At 40.9% G+C, this 25,457-nt stretch overlaps 2 protein-coding genes across 13 annotated transcripts in view; one reads left to right on the top strand and one right to left on the bottom strand.

Annotated features, from left to right (window-relative positions):
- N4BP2L2 (NEDD4 binding protein 2 like 2) overlaps positions 1-12,051 on the bottom strand; it is a 41,900-nt gene extending 29,849 nt beyond the window's left edge. For 4 of the 9 annotated variants that reach the window (XM_042014132.1, XM_042014138.1, XM_042014135.1 and 1 more), the window contains exons 1-4: positions 11,650-11,816; positions 10,501-10,585; positions 7,886-9,324; positions 201-325 (exon numbers count right to left, since the gene is read on the bottom strand). In XM_042014132.1, coding sequence (XP_041870066.1) covers positions 201-325; positions 7,886-9,324; positions 10,501-10,503 — 1,567 coding nt within the window. In that variant the 5' untranslated portion in view covers positions 10,504-10,585; positions 11,650-11,816. Of the gene's footprint in view, positions 1-200; positions 326-7,885; positions 9,325-10,496; positions 10,586-11,649 lie in introns of those variants that run through there. The other 5 variants (XM_042014133.1, XM_042014139.1, XM_042014134.1 and 2 more) reach the window with 5 other exon arrangements.
- Positions 12,052-22,789: 10,738 nt separating this feature from the next.
- Positions 22,790-25,457, top strand: part of PDS5B (PDS5 cohesin associated factor B) — a 101,267-nt gene continuing 98,599 nt past the window's right edge. For 3 of the 4 annotated variants that reach the window (XM_042014082.1, XM_042014080.1, XM_042014081.1), the window contains exon 1: positions 22,790-22,884. The gene's annotated coding sequence lies outside the window, so the exon portion shown is untranslated. Of the gene's footprint in view, positions 22,887-25,457 lie in introns of all 4 variants that reach the window. The other variant, XM_042014079.1, reaches the window with a different exon arrangement.

Raw genomic sequence — 25,457 nt, 5'->3', positions numbered from 1 at the left:
AATCTTGCAGAAGTTCAAAATTTAATGTATATGTATACGTGAACTAAAGTATAAAAAATACTTTAAATACTTCTATATATGCTTTGCTAAAATATATATACTCCTTTTCATATAGACTCCTAACACTCATACATGTTATGCCACCCTTCTATTTCCCCTATGTAACACAGCTCAATAGGATTCCTTTTATTCATTCCAACCTCTCTTCCGGTTCCACTCGTGGGCATCACCAAGCTGAGCAGCATTATACGTGTATCCACACTGCTGACGAAAATAATCATCGGTGCTGAGCACAATGCCATCACAACTCTGACCAAGCAGAGCCCTGTTAAAGAAAAACACAAAAATGCATTAACTTTCAATTTTCAGAGAGATAAACACATCAAAATAATATAGCTAAAATAAATTGAACTGTGACCTATTTCTGAACTTCTTGCAAACTTCAAACAGATTTATAAAAAGCACACCCATGTGTATTACCAATAATTCTAATGCAATTAAAGCAATATATTTTCCCTCTCTACTATTTTTGTATTTGTTGTTTCTTCTCCACTCCCAAGAGATGTTTGTATCCATCTAATTTTATGGCTATATTAGAGTAAGTTCCAAGTATCTCATAATAATTGAATGTATTTGCTAACATTTTCCATCTCAATCCTCACTTGGAAATATGTCTAGAAAGCAATCTGATCATGAGAACTCCCCATTCTCCCAAACATAAATCTAATTTCAGAAAGTACTTGGAAATTGGTGTTTAAAGGAAATCCTTCTATAACTGAGACCACAGCACATTTCTGTCTAAAGTCCACCCTACAGAATAGGTGCAGATTGGACTTTAGGCCTCCCTATCTATTTTTAGTTCTATAGCACATCTGGATTTGAAAACAGCAAACAGCCAGTTAATGCCACAGAGCATGTAGCGCCTGCTGCAACACTCAGGTATCACTGTTCTATGGAAATTTAGGCAACTATTCCAGCTCAGAAATAGGCAACATACCCACAGGCTACAAAAGCCAAACTATACTAGCGGTATGTGGGATTGCACTACTGCTGAGGTGGCAGGAACAAAAAAAAAATTGGCCAGATCCCAAATAACTAAGGGGAACAAAGATATGCTAGTTCTAAGTTACTAAGCTTTCCTATATATATCTGTACAAAGAGCTACTTAACTGTAATTCTTACATGAGGACTTTGCTATGTTTTGCCACCTGTCACCAACAACAGACTTGTTATGGATCATAGTTTAATGACTGTGACACTGTATTTCATGTTAGTTTATATTCCTGTAGGTTTATTGTCCCACAACTCCGTTGTTGGTTATTTCTGCTTTTAAGATACCGACATATGTGCAACCAAATTCAGGTTACTAAAGACCAGAAGAAACTACTAATGGTGCAATGTCAAGTAACATGATCAAAGCTTCATACAAACTGTTACCTCCTCCTTGCTCTTCCTTTTCCAGAGCTTTAGGTTGCTTCAGGACAAATAGCCATGCTATTTGAGAAAGCAGAGCATGATACATTGAAAGTGCAGCCACTTTATTTAAACGGTGATAAATAATTGGTTTTGTTAGAGCCTTCATCTTTCAAAAGGATGTGTAATACACTGGTTTAGAAGAGTGCAGAAGGATTCATCACCTATTTTTGTTCTAAGTAGATCAAATGGCACCAATAAATCATACACCACACACAGCAACAATTTTTTTATCCTTCTTCCTCTCTTGTATAAAATATTTAACAAATTTATATTAAGTTACTTGGCTGTGATTTCATACATGGCCCAATTCTCTTATTTACAGTATGCTACATTTGCCAATTAATAATGCTAGAAAAACTGGATCCATCTTCCACACTCGCTCCTTGTGTGCTAAATGTATATACACATATCTTAAAAAAATCATCTGCCTTAAAAAAAGACAGCAAATAATATCTGGGATTCTTCTATTGGCTGAGTAGATGGACACACCCCTACAGTTCCTAGGGTCCTGAGCATCAGGTTTCTATAGGAATATATGAACTGAAGAATCAACACTAATGGGACATTCATCTTCATTTTTATTGCTAAGAACTGAGTCCATCTGCTCATGTTCTGGAGAATAACTCACTCACTCCAATTCTTTTGTTGTATCTTCCAAACAACATTAGTAGCAATAAAGAAACACAGTAGCAAGGGTTCAGAAATCTTGCAAACCCATCAACAAAGTGTATTCTTGAAATACTTTGTTAGTATTCCTTGAAGTTCAGAATACACCACAATTATTAATGAATCAATATAACTGAAATAACAGATTTAATATAGTAAACTGTATTTGCAATAATCCTAAACCCATAGAATTTGAGAAGGCAAAGTGGTTACCAAAGAGGCCAGAGTAACAGAGCCCTTACCCCATACACAACACACAAGCTATCACAAAGTCATGAGTTTATGATCTGAAACTTCAAATATTACAGTAGTGATTGGAACCTCTTTCTAAATTGTGAAATTGAATCATAGAACATTGCACTTTAAAAGCCTGACAATTACCTCTTTCAGAATTCACAGTACTTAAACTTTTAAAATTCAAAGCAGAAACCTGTTTGCTGACATCATATGGAATAATTCATACACCTCCAACATGTGTTTGGAAGTAAAATTTATCCCAGGCTCATAACTAGAAACCAGAAAGAACAAAAAGCATATCTATACAAAGAAAGCATCATTACTATCTAAACCGACAGAGATGATATTCCACTTTTGAGAGATGAAGAAAGAAAAAAATACAAATGTATTTCTAATGAGAGTCAAATTACGGATTAGTCAGCATCAGTATGTGCACATGCTTGAAATGAGTAGCATATTATCCAACTGCTGTAATCCATCTTTTTCACTCTAAACCTTCCCTCCAAGCAAACACCCACCTTTGAACACAGTAGGACACTGAAATTAAAGCAGCTCACCTACTTTTTCCAGACATGCTCTCTGATCTAATAGAAGCTATTATCCTGACATACAAAAAACTCATGTTGAAACCAAAACATTAACTACTCAGCAAACCAATACACATTTTTTCCAATGCATACGTGCATGCATGCACACAAACAAATCCCTCTCCTTCAAAACTAAAATGGTCCCCAAACCTGTATCCTAGTTAGCCTACTCTGATAAATGATTTTATAATAAAGAAGGTATCTCAGAATCTAATAATTCACCTATTTAAAACAGCTAGCATATCATGGATGAGGAAAAAAATAGGCAGTAACTAAATATAGTGTCAAAATATGCAGCATTACTGAGCTGCGTAAACGCTCCTTTGAAAGCACTCCTTGTAACACCATTTAAATAAATACATAATTAGAACCACCAGCACACCACTGTTTCTACATTCAGCTATAAACACCAATGCTTTAACTCCTCCCTTCACAACATCTTGCTCTGAGGAAGAACGGCCCCAGAGAAATACAAGTGTCTTTATATATTACTGGATTTAAATAAAAAGGGACTTCTTAAATGACACCAATATTAGGTCTTTCCATTTCACTAAGCTACATTTTATTCAAATTAATGCTTAGGTATTTATGGAGAAAAGCCAAATTGCTACTGCTGCCAATTTTAGTAACAAAATATTCTAAAAATACAAGTTTCTTTTCCTGTAACTTTTCCCAGGACTGTAAGATCACATTACCATCGAATTGTAGCAGACTTTGGTTACTTGGGCTAAAGCTATCACTACTGGGTATCTGTCTGACCAAACTGTTTACAAACATTTTTAACTAAATGGTCAATCTCTTCCAAAACCAAGATAAAAAGAAAGCATTTGTACAATATTTTGTTACTCTAAGCTTTTCTCTGAGAAGCTTTGGACTGAGGAAGTGAAATCTGACAAAGTACATGTGCTCGTTTGCCCTGCAAAAACTTTCTGTAAATCTGCCCAAGGCATACAACTTTAAAATGTCACATGCACAGAAAATAGGAGTGAAAAGAACTCATTTTTTGTATAAAGTAGAGCACAAAATGCAAGGATTCTCGCTGCAGTAAACCCAATCTTGAACAGAGCAATCTGGTAGTGTCAGGAAGCTGATTCAGGACCAATACTGCATTTTAAGAATACATTTCTCCCAACACAAGAATGGCAACAGAAGGAACAAAATTGCCTTGAAATAGGAGGACATGGGAAGCATTGTGGTATAAACACCAGAACAAGCAACTTGGTACTGGCAGAAGAGCTAGGAAATAGGGCCAAGGCAAAGAGGGAAGCAGAGGGAAAACACTGTTATGATGAAGTTGGGAGTGAGCTAGTACCACTGACAGAAACAAGGAGAAAATGAATCTGGGAAGAAACGAGACGCAGAAGGAACTGAAGGAATCAGCTTAGAATTTAGAAGCAGATAAGGAGCTAGTAAGCACAAACCAAAAGCCATGAATGGATATGAACAGGAAAACCAAACTGGAAATGGATGGTTAAGAAACAGGATTTTGTATGGCCTCAGGGGCTAGGATTGTCTAAGTCAGGCGGACACAGGAAATAAATCCATGAGATGAGGGGAGCTCCTTAAACCCAGAAATGGCTGGTGTTATGCTCATATTTAAGGCAAGTAAAGACAAAGACCCAAAGAACTAATGGCTGCTCAACCTCACCTAAGCTCTGTTCTGGAAACAATGGAGTGCATCCTCTTGGAATCTATTTCCAAACATGTTAAAGAAATGAAGGTACCCAGGAAGAGTCAATGTGGGTTTTGCAAAAGACAAATCATTCTTTACTAACCAGAATGCACTGTCTGGTGAAACAAGCGCCTTTGTCAATGAGGACTGAGTGATGACTGCAGCATACTCAGAAACTATCAAAACTTCCAACATCATCTCCCAGCCAGTAGCAAGCAGAGAACAGCAAAGGATATAGTGGGACCAATATTTTTCAGTATCTTCATCATCAACTTGGGTGATGAGGCAGAGAGCTTGCAGGTGACACCAAATCAGCAGTGAGGCTCAACACTGAGCTGAACAGTGAGGCTTCTATCCAAAAGGCCACAGAGAAACCCGAGAACTGGGCTAAGCAAAACATCACGAAGCTCAACAAGGAAAGACTAAGTTCTGCAACTGATGAAACCTAAGCATCAGCACAGGTGGGAAAGTGAGTGGTTGAGCAGCTCTGTTGAAAAGAGTCGGAGGATTACAGTGGACATCAAATGAGATGAGTGAACGGTGTACTCTCATCAAAGGCAGGGCACACCACAACCTGGGCTTTAGTATAGGTTTACTTTAGTGCGTATTTAGTATATTTTTAGTTTAGTGTGGCCAGCAGATCATCAGAGAAGGTCTGCCTGACTCTTGTGTGGTCAATACTGAAATATTGTGTGCAGTGTGGGACTTCCCAGTTCAAAAGACATGCTGAAAAACATGGAAGGGCTGAACAGATGGCTACCAAGATGGCTATGGGCATACAACCTCCAAGGAGAGGTTAACAGCAGCTGGGCTTGTTTAGTCTGGCAGTGGAGACAAAAGATCTGATGTCAGCCTATTACAGTGAATAGGCCCATCCCTTACCGGAAGGGAAGCTGCAAGGAAGATGAGCCAGATTCTACCATGCAACAGCACACATTATTACAGGGGACATGCAAATTGTGGCTTGGGAACTTCAGTTTGGAGATTAGGAAGAACTTCCTTACTTAGGTGGGCTGTACTGCACTAGAAAAGTTTGGTGACACCACAGAATCTGTGGGGTTTTTAAGATCAGGCCTGACAAAGACATACCTGACCTGATCCAGTGACAGTGACTAACCTCCTCCATTCCTCCATGCAGAACAATGGACTAGTTCACATCCACTAGTCTCTTCCAAAAAACATGCCCGTAATTCCAACTGCTTAGTTGGAATGGAAGAGTAAAAACAGAACACAAACTTCAGTGGAAGATTCAAGACAGACACAAGTCAAGTTTGCGAGTGGGAAGAAAAGTGTCTGTACTTACAAACCCTTACTCGGTGCAAACCACAAATAGAAATTTGAAATTCCAAGGTCTCACTACTGGCTCTGTTGTCATTTCCTACTGGGAAACCCACTTGCAAGATACACCTCATTCCCCTCTAGTGCTGATCCACACAGATGATGTCAGTTCTCTGCTTTTCCTTCACAGTTATTTTACTGACACAAACAGTAGAGGTTTGTCTGCAGGTGCCAAAGATGCCACACCTGCAAAGACACCTGTAGGTCTTAATATGACCTCAGATGTAACATCATTGCTGTCTAGTCTACACTGCAGAATTCTATGATGCTACATAGAAAAACATGTTTCAAACATGTTTATTAAGATTTAACTAATAATACATGTATTTTCCTCATAGACACCCATTAATTCTGGGATGCTTTTTCCCAAAGATATCCAAGACCCTGAGACGATTTCATGGGGATACACAACTGCAACCAAGCATTAAATATATGAAACTGCACGTAATTGAATACACTGAAAAACAAGTACCATGCAGTTCAAATTCTGCACCCACTTTTGGTAACTATTCTTGACCTTGATCTCATAGTGCCCAGTTTCCCATCTGCTAACTAAGATTAGTAACTGATCTCATAAATGAGAGGAAAAAAAGCACAAATGTGTGTTCTTAAAAACCTGAAGATATTTAGACTTTTTCAGACAATATTAGTCATATATTTGGAGAAAGACTCAAAAACAATTTAGCACATCAAACATGGAAAACAAATATATTTGGTATCTTCACATTAAGTATTATCCAGTCCCTGAACTGAATGAGGCAGCATTTTTTCCACAGGCTTATTTTTCCAATTTTTTATGTTGCTTTCACATATTAAAGGAATTACTGCAGTAATACCACATGGGGACATGCAGCTTCAAAAATGCAGGCTTGCAAAATACAGCAATCAGTAACAACAAAATATTATAGCAAAAATCACTCAAACATGTAAGAAAAATACCTATTAGAAATTTCTAGCTATGATAAGGAGATCACTGTCTCCTAAATATCAGGGAAAACTCCACTCCTTTATATAAAAAACAAGTAAGAACATGATGACTGTATCTATTTCACAGACTCCTTGCAGCCAACAGATGACAACTACAGAAGACATCCCACCTGTGATGTAGTTTCTGGATGAAACTCAATCAGTTAAGTACTGACTTAGTAACTTCTTTTTTTTATATACACAAGAGAAACTTATTTTCACTTAATACAGGTAGTGTCTGTGCTCTGTCAACTTTTTGTGCTTTTTGAACTAGGCCAAAAACACCAAGTGAAAATCCAAGTTGGAGATGGTATCTTCTTTTAACCTTGTCAGACTTCAGCAAGCATATTTTGAAGAAAAAATAATACTTTCCTTGTGTGCTTTTCACAAATAAAGAAAAGCAGTTGACAGACCATACTATGAAAAAAGGGAATGAGACAATGCTCAGTTTCATCAATACACACTGAAAACAAGTATTTTCAGAGTAGCAGCATTCTTCTAATGGCCTTTGAAAACTTTTGCATGGGCATGAAAATGTACTTATGGTTCAGTCAAATTGACATTGTTAGATTTGATGGGATTTTTTTTAAATTAGGGAATTTAAGAATTTAAAAAAAAAAAGCAGCAGACCATCACATACTAGTACACTTGAAAATTTCAGAATAAAAGATGACGCAACTTAATGGATGCTCAACATATTAAATTTAACACAGAGGAGCTCCTGTTCATCAAAACTCCGAAGGAGACAAAACCCCCAAGTAAATATTTTTAATATTTACTGTCACTTGCACTCACTAAGTACAAGTGACAGCAAATATTAAACTACTACATTTTAATAACCTAATTCACGAACTAAAAAGTTTCCTAAGTGCTTACAGATATATTCAAATTCTTAAAAAGTTTTTATTTGAATAAACTTCTCAAGCTTTAAGTCTTTACTCACCGAGAAAGTGTTGATTTCCCTGAACCTGGTAGGCCTCTTAAGATTAAAAGCAATTTCCGTGAACAACTGAATCTTTCTTCCGATAACTGCAATGAAGAAAAGCTGTGCATTCCTTCTCTACTGTCAGCTTTTGAACCCTTCCAACATTCTTCTCTGGTTTCACAGAAACCATTACTTTGGAGTCCATTCTGATCATTACTTCCATTCCTGAAGACCTGAGTAGAATGGATGTCCATATGACCAGAACAGTTGGTATTTTGATCAAGCAATGGATCACGACTGTTGATATCAGTATTTTCATGGTAACAATGATAATTTTCATAAGAAAGCCCCCCATTCTGAGAAGAGAGAGTATTTTGGATTTGTGGTAGGGAATTAAGTATCTGAAAATGGGATTGATGGTTGAATCTAGGAGGAAGAGATCCCTGAGGTTTTCTGAAAGATGCACTAGTCTGCCAAGCAGGTCTGAATTCAGGCACTGAGCAGTTCCAAGCATCAATGTGGCCATTAAAAGTATTTTCAGTTTTCCAGCCACCTGTCTCCACAACTGACTGCTGCTCTTTGCTTGTTTTCTGACTGTTCTGTTCCCCCGAAAAACACTGTCCATTCTCGTAAAATGGCTGCGGACTGCCCAACAATACAGGTTGAGAATTCTCTTCTGAGCTTTGACTACAGTTAAATGGAGAGTGCTGTTCCTGAGAAATTTCAGTTTCTTTTTCCTGAAGATTAGCATCTAAATTTTCATTTTCCAGCTGGTGAATTTCTTTATAGAACTGGTCCAGTTCATCATCTATTTCTGGTACAGCAGCAGAAACAGCCTGCATCTTCTTTGCCTCCTTTCTTTTAGATCTGCTTTCATATAATTCATTCTCATCTCCTTCATTGTTCCTACATCCACTACAACTGCCAGATTTGTCCTGTTTGTTACTTTTGGCAGGCTTGTAAATCGGTCCTATGAAATCTTTGCTTGTAAAAAAGTCTTCATCTGATTCATTTCTATTTACTGAGAATAATGTACTGCTTTTCTCAATATTATCTTCACCAGCATTATTTGTAATAAAAGGGCCTTTTTCTTCTTCAGCTTTAGAGTCATTTATTGACGCAAACGGAGAATTGACATTCTGCACAGTTTCTAAATCAACTGGCTGACAAAGTACTGGATTATTTTCAGGGAGAACTTCATTCAAGGATCCCAAGACACCAGTAAGTATTTCCTCTTGGTTCTGCATTTCATGTTGCCCTTGTTTATCTAAGGCACACAAAGGTATACAACCATTTGACTTTTTCTCAACATCCACCTTCTCCTGAGTACCTTTGTTATCAACATCAGGGAGTTTCTCACAAGCCCCTTCTGTTGACTTCATTCTTTTAGAAGATGGCTCAATTCTGATTTCATCCTGATGATCCAAGAGCCTTACTGTATTTTCAGCATGAAGCATCTTAGAAACAAAAAAGAATACGTTATCAGCATGCACATTTTTTAAATAAAGTATAAAAAAAGCTGAAGTTATTCAGGCCTATGACATCACACCCTCCATGGCCACAACTAGAATGTACTCACCCAGAAGAAAAACAGACATCACCTACCACAAGTACGGTTCAAACAAGACTGCTACATTCTTTATTGCTCATCTTCAGTAAAGAACTAAATTAGTGCTGTATCAGTCCAGCGGCCACATTTTATGATATGCATTAAAAAATTTACAAATCATGCTTTTAAAAAGTGACTATTTGAAAATTTAATTACATCAACGATCTCTGACCTATGTTACTACTGTTCTCTGCTACCTGTGTTATTCTGCCAAGTGTTTGAAACCACTTTTAAAGATAAGCATGTGCTAATTTCCAATGCACCAAACTGATGCCTGAAATCATGAGCAACACACTACTAATACGAGCAACAAAAATGCAAATACTTCAACCCTGAAGATTGTTTTCTGTGACATGAACCAAACTCAGCTAACTCATTTAACACCAGTCAAACAGGTGCTGGGTGACATTCGTAATTTAGGACTAGTCAAGTAAGACTTAAAATCAAAGCTGCAATTTGTTATTATGGTTCTGGTTTTGGAACTACTAAAGACTTCTGGACTTTTGTGTTAGGGACCAAGATCACTTGCTTGCATGTCTTCTAAAATTAAACACATAAAAAAAAAAAAAAAAGAAAAGAAAAAAAATCCCTGTCCCAAATAGATTGCATTCTAAGAACTAAACCAGTAAGTTCCAGAAAGGTTCAGACGTGAGCAAAGACAAAGCAAGATGGCACTAACCACTGTGACATGCCATTATCCATCTATTAGTCTGGATTTCTTGGATTTTGAAGTCTACACAGTACACAATAAAGAGCAAATTCTTCCCCTCCAAGAAAATGCAGTTTCAAACAAGAAAGAACATGTTTCTCTTACTGGAGGGTTTATTCTACTGTTTTCTGAAACATTTCAACTTTCTAGGAGTAATTAACAAAACATCACATGCTCTTCATCCTGGATGAGAAAATAATTTTTTTCTTTATCTGAAAAGGACCTGTAGGTAGTGTTATGGGAAGATTTGTAAGTAACCATTATCCCGTCATGTTTACTTGCAAAACTGACAAGAAAAGGCACTTTCTCACCTACCATCCAAAGGAAGAGAAACCTGCCATTCTCAACCTCAAAATGTCTAAACGAAGGAGATTTTACTGTCCGCACTTGACTTTAGTACCTGGAAGAAAGCACTACTGTCAGAAGGCAAAGAAACATGGCCATACAACTCTCTCTCTTCCTCAGAATTGGTACAATGTTCTCTCCTCCTCCCCCCAAGATATATGTGGTTTGTGCATACCTCCATCTTCTTAGTTCTTCATTTTTGAACATTAGAAAGCAAGTATGACATTACTACCAATTATTGAGTCTATCCCCACCTACAAAAAAAAATGCTATTCTGCCTCCACTCAAAAACAGTATTGGGGGAAAAAATTTACTTTATTAGCTTTTATATCCTCATCTTCTTCTGGGATGGTGTTTAAGCAGACCCCATTTCCTGATGTGGAATTAAAAGAGCAAACATGTGAACACTTGCTGCATGACAAGATCCCATGACAAGGATGCTGCTCCATAACTGTCTCACATACGAACATCCTTTCTTGCTAATCTCTAACAGACTTTCCCTCGCTAACCTTGGAGAGAGTAAAGCTACATGCAAAACCATATCCACCTGCATCCTTGGGGAGGACAGAGCAAGTATGCTCAAGGAAACTGCAGTCTTTCTGACATTCGCACCTCTCGAATGGGACAAGCTCGGGTCTATATAATTTCTGTAAATAACTGGTTGTAAGCATTGAACCTGAGCCAGCACATGGGATGCCAAACTTATTTACCACTTTACCTGACCTGTGAAACATCCAGAAGGTTCAATCAACTAACTAACTTAAGGCCTTGAACTCGGCCTGTACAATACCTTTCCCAAATGGAAAAATAAGGCCTATATGGCAGAACCTACAGACAGGGGAACTGACTGGCTTCCCTTGCACTGTGGGTAGGGCGGTCACAAGGCGCATAGCCCAGCGCTCCCCACACGGCGCCAGGACCCACCTGGAGCCGCGGGAAGAAGGCTCTGCTCCCACCCCGGGCCGGCAGCAGCGTGTCCGAGGTGAAGGCACAGCCGCCGACCCCATGCCTCGGGGAGGTGTGTCAGCCGCCCCCTCCCTCCCTTCCCCACGGTGCAAAGCCCAGTCCTCTCCCACACACATAAACATTTTCCTCAGCCCGCCGCCCACGTCACAGAACCTCAGCAGCCGCCGGCTCCTGCACGCTGACACCGCCATCCCCACGCTGCCTCTTCCCCGCCCGTGGTGGCACAGGTCCGTGGCAGCAGCGGTGATGGCGGAGGAGAAGCGGCTTCCCTTCGCGGCCCGACCGAGCAGCCGCCGCCGCAGCCACACGGGGGGAAGGACACGAACCTCAAGACAGCAGCTCCCGGCCGCGGGAGGAGCAGCGCAACCACCCCCTCGATCCCAAAATGGCGCCGCCTCCCTGTGCCCTATCACCTCGCGCGTGGCACCGGGAGGGGCGGAGCTTCCCGCCCGCGCCGCGCGCCCTGCCCGATGGGAAGTGCCCGGGGCCGGCGCCGGCAGTGGGGTTTGGGGTGTTTTACTCTCCTTCGGGGGTTGTCTTCTCACCGTGTCGGGAGGTTTGCGTTAGGTGGCGTTCTGGTTTTTGTGGGGGAACAACAACGAAGTTCCGGTGAGGTTTGTCCCTAGGGTAAAAGCTGCCCAAGTTTCTTAGACGTGTGTTGCGCTTCACGTGGATTTGCAACCTTCCGTCCTGCATGGATAAAGTAAAAATTTAATATGACGTGGCTACTTTTTTTTTTTTCAAATCTTGTGGTGCTGTGCAAGGCAAACCACATTTTTCCTAAAAGAGCCCCCGTCTTCTAACAGTAATTCCCCAAATTTCATTACTGCACACAAGAGCTCCAGTAAGCGATGTGCCCATTCTAAATACCTGCAACGTTTATTCTTTCACATCACCCAAATGTATTATGAAGGTTTTTAAGTATGTGATTTATAAAGTCACTGAAATTAGTTTATTTGCTATAAATGGTAAAAAGAAAACTGGTCAAATCCACTGGCCAGGCATTCCTTCCTGCTACCTCTGCAACCAAAGCATAATCTCCTTTCCTGTGCCAGGTGATGGCCTTGTGTTGTTGAAAGGTATGGATGTGTCTTTTTTAATCTAGATCAGAAGTGAGCTGTTAAAGTGAATCCCAGTTTGCCATGCTTTGTTAAGATTAGTGCTCTTCCAATTTAAAAGCCACTGAGATGTGTGTTGTGGGAATGCTGCAATTGTAGCAACAAATATTTTCCCATATTGATTTCTTTTTATAATGGCGCTGCGCTAGTTAAGAAGACATTGCCAGCATTGCAGCCAGAGCTGGGAAACGTGTGGGCAGCTTCCAAGGAATAAAGGTAGCACAACTGTGTCACTCCATTTCAGAGTGGAAAAAATTGGGTGAATTCTCCTGGTAGATGGGAAAAGTCCTGTATTTAGACATGGCCTGGCTATAGCTTTGGGACATGCATTTTGTACCATTTTGTGGAATCCACTGTCAAAGAGACAAATTCTAAAGCTGTTTTGAAGTAAATAAAAATTCAGAAGGAACTGGTCATTGCTGTTGTAAGGAGTTCTTTCAGGGAGAGAAATAGAAAAGATAAGGAACTGACCTTTGATACCAAGAAAAATTTAGTGACACAGGATATAGAAAGGAGAACATAATTGAAAGTTGTTGGAATACTTCTAACACGAGTATTTTGCAAATAAAAGGGGCTATATTGCTTTGTTCTTGTAGCCTTTTCCATGAGATTTTCTAAAGATAATGAGGCTAGTGCTTAATTTTAATCTTAGAAAATATTTTGCAACTGAGACTCTCAACTTATTGGACAATTCTTTTCTAATAGTAATATTTAATCCTAAGGAAAAAACTATTTTCCATCTGAAATAGTAATTATGTGCTCCCCTACACAAGCTAAGTCATCAAACACCCAAGTTAACCATTTAGAGAGAGTAAATGTGCTGCATGTGGACATTTTGAAGGTAATGTCTGGAGATCAGAGCTCTCAAGCGCTTCATGTTGTGTATGTAGTAATTGTCTCAGATGTATTTAATTTGGGGAGTTCTCCCATTACTTGTATCTAATTAAATAAGCCACATGTTATGACTGGCAGTACCCTAATGTCATTTTTTCAACCTCATTGAGTATAATAAATTACACTTTCCCTGATGATCTTGTTACAGCTGCTACAGCTCCTATGTGGGGATTATGTATCACATGGGAAGTCTCTTGCTTGAGCCAGACCTACAAATAATTCCCCCATATTCCTTGTCTTGCACTAGATGATAAAAGAAGTTCCATTAGAAACATTGTCAGGAAAAGCTGATAGGGTAGGAAAAAGCAGTGTCCAAGAGATGGAACACTGCTACAGTGAAAAAATTTACAAAGAAGCATTAACAGATCATGGTTTTTGCTTTGTTTTCAGGGGACTCTGAATTTTATAATTTCATTTTTACATATGTTTATAAAGTTACTCAGAATGCTACCATGTACTGCTACTAGGTGTCACCCAGACCTCTCTTCCTGTAACATGCATCAGTGATTATGGTGGAAGTGTCTCACAGAGGTAAAAATCTAAGAGTGAGGTAATGTTTTTGCACAGGTAACAAGTTACGAAATATTATCTATTCCTGTGTTACTAGCCATTTATTATATCACCTTCACCTTCATATTAGTTGATGAAATGTTGGCTTTAACTGATCTAAGAGAAGAGTGAAAGGGAAATTTTCCACCTTATGCATCAGATTTTCATTCAGTTTTCCAAGAGTCCTGTAAGTTTAAGTTGATTTGAACCTTACAGATCACATCAATTTATACGCATACAGGAAGTGAGTAATGTTCTTTGAAAAAAAATTAGTTCGGATGTTATGTAACTTGAGTGTTTGAACTTGCAAATGGAGCATTTTCTCAGAGTAGTTTTTGCATTTGATTTCCTAAGTTAAAAAGGGAAGATGGCAACTGACCACTTTGGAGGATCATCCTGATTCCTTTACGGTTCACTGGTATGGTTGATGCTTTAGATGGAACGCAGAGACCTCTGATACTTGTACCAAACTAAGTAGTTGCACTAACACACTGCTTTCTTCTGCATGGGCCCAATTTCAGGTTCTGTAGGAAAAAAAACTTTAAGGTGCAATTTCAAATTATAACTAAACCACACCAAAATGAAATTACTGCCAGAGAAAGTGCTTCTGCTACTCTTTCCTGTCCATGGTGATGACTAATTGCTGTCCTGCCTCCTCTCAGCTGGTGGCTTTTCTTCTTGTTTGTGAACTGGGTATTTTTAATAAAAACATCATGCTATTCTTTTGTGTATGGAAAGGTTTCCATTAAATTTGCTTCCAGAAACATTTTAGATAAAACTTTCCAAAATAATTCAGCATAAAGAAGGTAGCTGGCATGAAAAATATTTACACAAAAATTTAAATATTGTTAGTGCAACAATAAATTCCTGTGATACGGCTTTTAATAGAAAAGATCAGGCAATTTAAGATAGACAGAATGATGAGACTCCATCTGTTATTAAAAGGGGAGTGGGGGGAGTGAAATTATCCAATGGGCACTACTTGAGATTGGCTTTTACATTTAAGGGTTAGTGTGGAATGATAGCTCAATCATTTAGGTCTTGTGTTCTCATTATCAGACTTGACATAGCAGAGTGCTCTTCTTCTCATAACATTGTTCTTCTAATAACACTTAAATATAGTGTATATTTGAGTTCAAGAGAACTAGTTACAGACTTAGATTTAATTGTGCCTCTTTCTAAAGGGCCTTGGGTCATAGTTTGTCTTGTCACTCTACTAGATCTTGTTTGGAAAAGTGAGGCTTCAAGATGATTTAAGAAATACTGTTGCATAATTCTTTGAATTTAAATCGAACTATCTCTAGGGAGAAATTCTGGTGAACTTTAAGAGGACTGGTTTACTCAACAAACCAGGAATGTTGCTTGCCAAATTGTTTTTCTGAAGGTTTTATATGGCAAAGAGGAATTCTGGTATGTAAGTGTCACATGAAAGTTTCAGTGGTAAAAATCCAGTAGGAGTTTTCTACTTTTTAATTTCCACAGATAATATGGAGGTTTTTATTTGCATACTTCAACTTGAAAATTAACTTAAGAATTAGAGTTTTGGTAAAGTTATATATTTTTACAAATAAAAAAAATAATTCCAGGTAGCCTGTGGGTTATGTGAGATGGGAATATTTTTTATATATTCAACAGATTGTAGCAAGTGACATTTAAGCAATGGCTAGATTAATATTTCTTTTGACTACGATATAATTAGTTTGTAATTTAAATATTGTCATTTCATTCCCGGGTACTGGATGAATCCTTTTGGAGATAAAAATAGTGGGGAAAAAATAAAAGTAACACCTAGTTAGTTTATTTTGGAGGTTCTTGAAACCTTTCATTTAATGTTTTCTCTGAAATCTGCATGATACATAGATTTTTCTTGAAAGTAAGGCACCTCTTCTGTGATTTAGGTCTCAAGTACTACAGCAAAACAGAACTAAAAGAATGGTGAGATTTAACTTCTAATACAGAGCGCTTTATAAAGTATAACAACTGTGGGCCCACAACAAAGCTGAGCTTATGGGTTGTGAAAGCCAGCCAAGGAAACAGGATTCTGAACAATTCATGTCTTTCAAAGTAGAGAGTGGGGAGTTTCTAGGAAGCTGACACTCAAGGTGAAGGTCCAGTCACTGCTTAGTCTGCAGGACTCTCTAAATAGCTTCTCCCATTTCCATTAAAATGAAGGAGACAGAGTGTAATGCCTTCAGTAGACTGAAATTCCATGGGATGTTAAAGACAGTGGAATGGTAAAAGCAAAGAGTGTGAGTAGAAGAAAGAAAGCACCAGATAGAGCAACTAAAAAATACCCAGCATTTTATGGAGCACAATATGTTCAAGTATTTAATTCTTAATATACTAATGTTTAAGCAAGAGGAAAGAAGATGACAAAATACTACAAAAGTTTAGTGCAACATGCTTAATTATTGCAAATTGACATCCCCTCTGTTTTGTCAAATTCTTGTTCATTTTAGCCACTCAGCTTTTACCTGAAATTACTTTTGTTTGATTTCTTGAAGCTGAACAAATGAGATGCTCACTTTACAACTACAACTTACAGTAGAAATTTCTTAATTTTTTACCATTTTGTGATGCTAATGGCATTGCTTAAGAGTATTCAAGTTATGTACTGTCCTCTCCCACCTCCTATCCTACCTCTCAATTAAGGATGGAGAGCACTTAAATCAGGTAACTGATTTAAGGTAACTCAGAGGAGAAACTAATTTAATTCACTGACAAACTGAGCTGATCACCAGGGAAAGAAAGACTGCTGGTACAGACTCCCCAAATACTAATTCACTACTGTATTCACTACTGTCATACCTGTCTGCAAGGCACCAAGGGAAGAATAAATTTTTCCCCTTACTACTGTGATTTTTTAGATGCTGGCTGCCATAGGTTATATCAGCACTAAGTTGTAGGAATACATTCTGCAAATATGGTCAGCAAGAAGATTCCATGACATTCAGCAGCAAAGCAGCTGTTAAGTCATACTAGAATGGAAAAACCTATAAAAAAAACAACAAAAAACCTGCAACGACAAACTTGTATTAGAAGATGTAAATGTTTGTGTATAAATGCTCTCTAACCTTTTGCTATCAGATGGCAAGATGGTTTGATTAAGGCATAAAGGATTCACTGGTTGGTAGCAAAATACGCACCATCACTTCCTGACTGCAGTGAAGAGACAGATTCTGTTTTTGGACATTAAAATACGAAATGATGTTTTTGCTTCTGTGGCTACTGTAACATGAAACATTTTATTGTTCTCTTCCAATGCATGTCTTCAAAAAGGCAATGACCTGTTTAGGAAGAAGTTAAAGATAATCTACAGCTGACTCATGACGACGTTTTGGGAGGGGGTAATGCTTCTTGTTTTAATAGACTGACTTACTTTAGTAGGTCATTTAATCTTAATGGTGTCCCACTGTAGCTATTAACTATTTAATGAAGAAAGCAGATGAGTAGGTGGAGTGAAAGGCTTTCTGGAGTCCTCACCCTGAAGAATAACATCATATCCTCATATCCTCTCTAGTTTTGTTCTTGTTTTTTCTTTGGTTTGGTTTGCTTGTTTTTGTGAAATACCATATAGTACTTAGTGACTCTTGTCTTCTTATTAGAAAGCAGCCACAAGACAGGCACAAATAGGTATTTCTGGTAGAATCAGACTTGTTAGCTCCAAGATCAAAGTGGTACTTTTAAATTTCAGAATTTATATTGCACATACACTAAAGCTAGTAGAGTCTGAGCATCACTGTCTTATTCAGCTGTTTAATTTTTGTTTGCAAGAAGGCAGTGTTGGAAACAGCACACATACAGGCAGTAAGAGTCTAAAAATTCCAGTCATCTAAAGTCACTGTTTCCATGTGGCTTCCTTGCAAATTACTTAAGAGACATATGAGATACTAAAATTAGTTGCAAAGTTAACTCATGTTCATAATAGTATCATCTATTTAAAGAGGAACACCAATAAATGAACTCATTTTTCTTTCTCTGAGACAAATCATTACGCCTGCAAGTAGAAAGTCCCCCTTCTACATGGCAAAAGCCCCTTCCAGTGTGAAGGACTCAGTATATAAACAACGTATATTTAATATGATTTGTTTTGCTAGGAAAATACTTTTGATGCAATTGTTTTAGAGTCACAATTAAAAGAGAAACAAACAGGAGTGAAAGGTCTTTTTATCTTTGCTGGAAACACAAATATCATTTTCACAAACATGCTATATTAAAAAAGGTAATTTAGGTAAGTGTCATGAAAAAGGGGTGAAAATGCACCCTCTATTTCTTAAACTTTTTCAATTTTCACTCTTCTGTCTTGATTTTGTCCAAGCCATTTATAGAAGGAAACAAAAGCTACTCTATAATTAATTTAAGTGATTTTGGGTAACTCATGTAATTTAGAAATTTAACTTGTAGTTCTCATTCATATAAACCCCCATCAACTGGCTTCTATTCAAACTCTTTGTTGCTTGTGTTGCCCCTTCATCCGACTGTCGATGACTGTATGGGGGGATTTACTCAGAAATGTGCTCTTCAGCCATATAATGTGTATAGGTAGAGAAGCTGATAAAAAATTCTCAACTTACTGCTATCAAAAGCAGGTGTTCTTGGTCTCTGCTGTGTAGTCCCTCCCCTCTTCCTTGTGTTAGTTCACCCTCCTATGAGCCTGACTGAGCTTGCTATCCAAGACAGAGTTTTATATTATGGCTAAGCCAAAAAATTTTCTTCTCCTTGGTGGAAAAAACTCCAAACAAACTGAAACAAAAACGGTTTTGCTCCCTCCATTCTATTACTTCCCTTGTTCTGCCTGGAATGATAAGATTTTGTTGGGCAATATTAATATTTCACTGTAGTGAATCAACAGGAATTGCTCAGGGTTACTGCATTAAGTCATTCTAGGACCCAGCTTTTTTCCAGCCTTTTTTCATCCCACAGTGGGATGCTGGGGTAGTTTGAAAGTCTATATATCCCTTCTCACCTGTCAGCTTTCTTTCTGAGTTCCCTGCCTGCTCAGTCCTGTGGGGTATATCTTAGAGCTCTTATTTAGATAAAGATATCACTGCTAAATTTAGGATGTTTGTCTACTCAGTTTTGCAGTATCCTAGAAGTTTTTATGTCTTCACATACTTCCTTGCTTCAAGTCCATGCGTGAAAAAAATGGAGGGACTTTGAAGACAAAACATACAGTCATACATGCAAATGCCTCAGGATTGCTGTAAGGAGGAAAGAGACACAGTAAAAAAGTTTAGTGAATCTTCTGGTGATAATATTACCTTGACAATTGTTCCTACTTACAATGAAAGGCCAATACCATAAAAGAGTATGATCACAGGGCTAATGGATAAACACAATGTGTTGGGAAAGGGCCAGCGTAGTTTCTGTGAAGGGAGGCAGTGACACAACCACAGACTTCAAGCAGATTTGTGAGTCAGGAAGTGCATGGACAAGGACAAACCAGTGACATAGTTGTATATTCAGAGAGCATTTGTGCAGCTTTCCTACTAAAAGTTAAAAAAAAAAAGCCATGGAATTGAAGTAAATGTCCTATGCTGAGTTGGAAATGTGGCTGAAGAATGGAAGCAGAGTACTTTTGGCTACTTTCTAGGGTGGAGAAAGGTTATCACATCTCTCTCCCAGAAATGTTTGGGCTTGCTTATGTTGTTTTATGCAACAATCTTTGATTTTCATCAATGACACAGAAGAGGGAGTGCACATGGAATGATACTTACATGATGTTAATCTCTTTCAGGTAATCAAATGCTGTGCTATTGTAAAGAACTCCAGAAGGCCTCACAAAAAATGGATGGGTAAAAAGACAGGCTTTGAGAAGTAGATCAGTGTTAAGGTAAAGGATAGAATTACCTGTCAAACCCAGAAGTCTAAATTCCTGAAATCTTGAAGTTACTGTTGTCAGCTCTCTGAGATCTTTGACTGAAACTGCAAGAGCAACCGAAATTAGACTGCTGGGCCTGACCAGACAATAGAGATGTAAGGCGACAGAAGGCAGTTCGCTGCTCTGAGGGAAATCTCAGTGTACTCCTATCTTGAGTACAACGCACAGTTCTGGTCTGCAAGGACACAACAAATTTAAAGAATGAATTGAGAAAGATAATCCCGGGGAGAGATTGTCAATCTGATAAAGTAGGGACTAAAAGGCCCTTGTCACTGTAGTCGTCTGTTTTCACACAATGTTTTTACAGACAGAAAGCTCTGAGAAGAATGCTGCTGTGTAGGGTGTTCTTTGACTGTGTTCGTCATTGTCACTCAAACACTGAGATGTGAAAAGTGTCTTCAGCACACCCAGTTTGGAGCACAAGTCTTACGAGGAGTGGCTGGGGGAGCTGGGGTTGTTTAGTCTGGGGAAAAGGAGGCTGGGGGCGTCTTATTGCTCTCTAGAACTACCTGAAAGGAAGTTTTAGTAAGGAGGGCATCACTGTCTTCTTCCAAGTAGCAAGTGGCAGGACAAGAAGAAATGGCCTCAAGTTGTGCCTGTGGAAGTTTAGGATGTTAGGAAAAATTTCTTCACTGAAAGGGTGGTCAAGCACCGGAACAGGCTGTCCAGGGAAGTGGTGGAATCACCATCCCTAGAGGTATTTAGAAGACATGTATTGTGGCACTTGGGGGCATGGTTTAATGGTGGACTTAGCAGTGCTGAGTTAATGGTTGGACTCAGGGAGCTTAACGGTCTTCTTCAACCCTAAATGATTCTATGATTCTCTGTAAAAGTTCTGGTCTTTGACGTTCTGTGGCACTGACATTCCCTGTATTTCCTATTGCAAGCAAAATATTTAATCTGAACAAATATTTTTAATCTTTCTCAAGTATACAGTTTCTGTAAGTAACTCAACTTGCCTGCGCTTCCAGGGGATGGCAAATTCCCTAAATTTTGCAAGGCTGCTTGCAGTCACCAGTTCCATGTGAGATACAACATTTCTCGTGGGGAAGGCTGAGCCTGCCCTCGGGTCACAGCCACGGCTGGCACAGCTTGCACTGTGCAGTTCTTTCCTGGCGGGACAGCATGGAAAAGGGAGTGGGTGCGTGTTACCCTCTCCCATAGGCAGAGCGTTGATTCCTGACACTGTCCAAGGCGGTGAGCGAGCAGCGGTAGCGGACGGGCTCCCTCCGGAGGGCCGCGCACGCTACTGCGAAACCGAGACGGGCTGGGAGAAGGACGAGTGAAGTCACCTCTAAAACCCGGATTCCCAAAATCGTGGAGGGTCTCGGTGCAGGCGGGAAGCGAGGGTGGAGCGTGCCCGGCGATCCCGTTATTCAGCGCCCTGTCCTGCTCCGAGGGGCGGCTGCCGCTCCTGGCGTCCCGAGCAGGCGCTGGAAGTGGTGCTGCTGTGACCTGCTCCATCAGAAAAACGGAGCAAAGTGTTTGCATACGGAGTGTATCAGCGCACTGGTTACTTTCACGGTAATACGCTGGGTTTTGCAATTTCAATAGCTGTGTTAAGAGAGTTCAAATAGTGTTTCTCAGTTTTCTGCTGGTTTGTAAGTATCCCTGCACACATGTGCAAGTGCTCCACTAGAAAAGGATGTGTTCCCTAACCCAAGGCTTTATACTCGGTGAGCCCAGACAGACAGCAGTGAGGGAATTGAGGGGAAATTGTTCAACCTGCATCAGAAAATTTTATCTTGACTCCAAGTCCAGGATCCTTCCCAATATATGATCGTCAGACAAATCTTCCGCTCTTTTATGTCTCTACTTTTTTTTTTTTCTTTCCCCCGCAGAAGGAGTGGAGCAAATAAAAGTCACTAAAAAATTTCAAACAAGGGGAGTTTCGGGGCCTGAAAAGTGATTTTTATGTTACTGTGTTCTAGTAGCGCTAGTGTAGTCTGTATAAGACAATGAGGTAGTTTAACACTGCTGGTTACAATGTATTAGCAAGTTCAGAAAGCTTGAGGAGACTTTCTCAAAGATTTAAACTACTAGTTACAATGACTTTGCTCACAGTCTGTTGAAGTGTGTTTCTCACACTAGACAAAGTTGTTGAATGTGATTTGTGTTTTTTAAACCATAATCCTCTAAACACTTACATGCTGTCCTGATGTGTCAGGAGAAAGTTCTTCTCCCAGAGGGTGATTGGGCACTGGAACAGGCTCCCCAGGGAAGTGGTCACAGCACCAGCCTGACAGAGTTCAAGAAGAGTTTGGACACTGCTCCAATCACACGGTGTGATTCTTGGGGTGTCCCGTACAGGGCCAGGAGTTGGACTCGATGATCCTCATGGGTCCCTTCCAACTCAGCTTATTCTATGATTCTATAATAAATGCAGCATTTATCTATAGCAGCGAGAAGAAACCACATCGTTTTTCTGTTTGCGTTTTCCTGTAAGGGCGCCCCTCAAACTCTTGCACTCGCTGAAGCAAGAGCAAAGGGCTCAATTTGTGACTTATGCTACTTTTTCTGCTCTTTCTCCGCAGTTAAGCGACTTTATTCCTTATTTTTTTACAACAATCCTTTAATAATTCGTTGTTTTGGGGCAGTGCTTGCCTCAGTCGCCCACAGCGCACACCAGCGAGAGCCGGCCGGGGCCCACCCTCATCCCCTCTCGGGCCGGGCCGCGGGCTGTGGGTGCTGCCCGCGCGGGCCGGCAGGGGGCGCTGCTGCCCCGCGCTGGCTGCGCTCGCTCCCCTCGGCGGTTCCATTGGAGCAGCCGGAGACGAGTTGGCGCCATTTTGAAGCCGGCGGGGGGACCGGGGCGAGCTGCGGAAGGGGAGGGGGCTGGCGGCGATTGGCTGCGGCGGCGGCGGCGGCAGCGCCTCTCCGAGCCCGGAGCGGCGGCAGCGCGGAGCGGACCCGCCTGCGACCAGCGAGGGGAGGCAGCTGCGGCGGGTAAGGAGCGCGGCACCTCGGCCGCGGGTACCCCCACCCCGTCCCCACTCCATTTTCCCTTCCCGGGGGCGTGGGGGGCGCCCGCCCGGACCGAGCTCCGCGGCCAGCGCTGGAGGAGGAGGGGAGTGGAGGAGGGAGCGGGAGGGCAGAGCTCCCCTTGGCCCGTGGTGGAGCTCCCCCTTCCCATCCCCCTCGCCCCTCGGCGGGGCTGCTCCCCTCCCCCCTTTCCCGTGGCCGCCGTCAAATACGAAATTTTTCCCCTCTCCCGCCCGGCAGCCTGGGCGATGGGGTGACCTTGGCTGGGGTGCGCGGGGGCCCGGGGGTCACTCCCTCGCCCTGGTGGCCCGGCGGGCGGTGTCGCGCCCAGCGCTGGTGGCTCTCCTCGCGGCGCGAAGTGGAGGGGGGGGGCGGGGAGGCTGCTCGCCCGTGGCGGTGCGTGAGTGAGTGATCGCGGTTCCCCGGGTGTCCCTTTCCTCCCTGCCCCGGGTGTCCCTTTCCTCCCTGCCCCGGGTGTCCCTTTCCTCCCTGCCCCGGGCGTCCCCTCCCTCCCTGCCTGCCCCAGGCAGCCGGCCTGGTCCCCGCTCCGCGGGGCAGCACGGGGCTCCCGCCGCCCCGCGCGGCTGCTGCCCGGGCTGAGCGCGGGGACATCCCGGTCCCCTCCCCGCCCGGTTCGGTTTCTCCGCGCCGCGCTTCGCAGTGCTCCTGAGCGGGAAGAGCTGCTGAGGACCGCGGTGTGGTGGGTCCCTACTTGTGTGCGAGCCCAGTTCTTTCATGCTGCCTTAGCTTTTTTTTTTTTGTCCCCCCTTTCCTTTCCTCCTCTTTTTCCCTCCCACTTTGCATCAGGCTCTGTTAGAAAGCGCTCGAGAAGGGAGGACGGGGGGGGGGGCGGCGGTTGCTGCCGCCTGGTAGATGAAAAACTATTAATTTTACATCTGAATTGCCAGATGGAGAATGGTTAATTTATAGGTTATGTATTGTTTACGTTGAGAGCCTCCGGTCAGGAATTTAGGTCCGTAACTTCATCCCGCTGCAAATAAATCACTATCTGTTCTTCAAAACAAATCAACAATTAATGACGGTGAGCAGTCCTGGAAAACTAAACTGTAGCAGACCAGCTCCTACAGAGGTGGATTTTGTCTTGCCAGCCTTATTCTGACTTTTATGCTTGCTTGCTGCGCGGTTGCTTTCTGAGAGCTGTGATTATTTAGTTAGGCGTTATGTTTTCCCGTTTACCACAACTGCTGAAGCGTTCTCGTGTTGGTCTTTGTTTTGTGCTTGCCGGGTAGGTGCTTTGGCTGGAATTGATTTCTCTTCACTGGGGATGGAATAGAAGGAGCATTGAAAATTTGAGTGGCTTTATAGTTGAAAACGAATGTCAAATCACGTTTTGGGAAGGGGGTAAGACGACGTGCGTTCTTTAAGGTTTTCTCCCTCCAAACTAGTGGAGTTGTTCCGTTTTCAGGTGGTAGAAATTTTGCTCGAAATGTCTTGTATGTACTACAGATATGCTAAATATTATACTGTGTAAAGTAATACCTCAAAAAGAAGTGAAACAACTGAATGTATGCCATGCTCAGAACACCTGAAAGGAGACTGACAGTGGCAGGCCATCAGGTAAGGTAGTTTAGCAGAGGTGTGTGTATCATGTTCATCACAGCGTTTGAAAGCATGCGCTGCTGGAGAAAGTAGTTTAGTACTTCAGCACTTGCATGACATCTTGTGTCTATGTCTGAAGCAAGGTTGAACTTAATTACTGTAAGGTGGGGAGTATGATGTGTCTGGGTGTGGTGTGGTGTTTTGTTAGGGGTTTTTTTAGAGATCCTGTACTGTAGTATGTGCCTATGCCTTTCTTGCGTCCTCTTTACTAGTTAGTATGCAGACTGGGTAAGCTATAGTTCAGTTTTTGATGAAACAACTAAATAAATTAAAATGGAAAATCATATGTTTAGCACTTGTATGCAACTTCTTTTTCCTCTTATAAATATTGAATTTAGACTTTATCTATCATGCTTACTTACGGACTGAAATTGAGCAAGTCCCCTAAGTTGTTATTAAGCTGTAATTAAACATATAAAAGCCAACAGTCACTGCTAGCATTTGGAAAAGCACAGTAATGAAATATGGGCATAACCTCAGGCATTTTCCTTTTTAATCTGTAGAACAGGAGGTTCTGTTACCTCCTGTAGATTGAGAGAGATGCATTTTCTTTTAGGATATGTTGCTTTCTACCAGGCTTTCAGGTTAAGCCTTTTTCCTCTCTTTCTTTTTTCAGTCACTCAATTTACAGTCATACAGAGGAGTAAGGGGCTCTATGGGTATGTGTATGTATGGGTATGAGTCTTCTGGTTTAGTAAAGGATTTTCATTTAAAGGTGTTTGGAGGTAATGTGTTTTTTTTTTCTTTAAACCTGAGTTGGGAGAGGTGATAAAGATTACTTGTTGCACAAGGAGAATTTTCATGGTGCAACAAATAAGAAAATATGAAGCTGAACAGTAAAAGCATGCAAAACTGGAGATGGAAGGAAAATGTGATACTGCAACTCATTATTTTTCCCTATCAATTTCACTCTAATA

The sequence above is a fragment of the Corvus kubaryi genome, unplaced genomic scaffold, assembly GCF_017639235.1.
Source record: "Corvus kubaryi isolate FWS band 111438036 unplaced genomic scaffold, C.kubaryi_AGA036_p1.0 split1-65, whole genome shotgun sequence".
NCBI lineage: Eukaryota > Metazoa > Chordata > Aves > Passeriformes > Corvidae > Corvus > Corvus kubaryi.
Note: the sequence above shows the minus strand (reverse complement) of the source record. Positions and strands in the feature narration are given on the sequence as shown.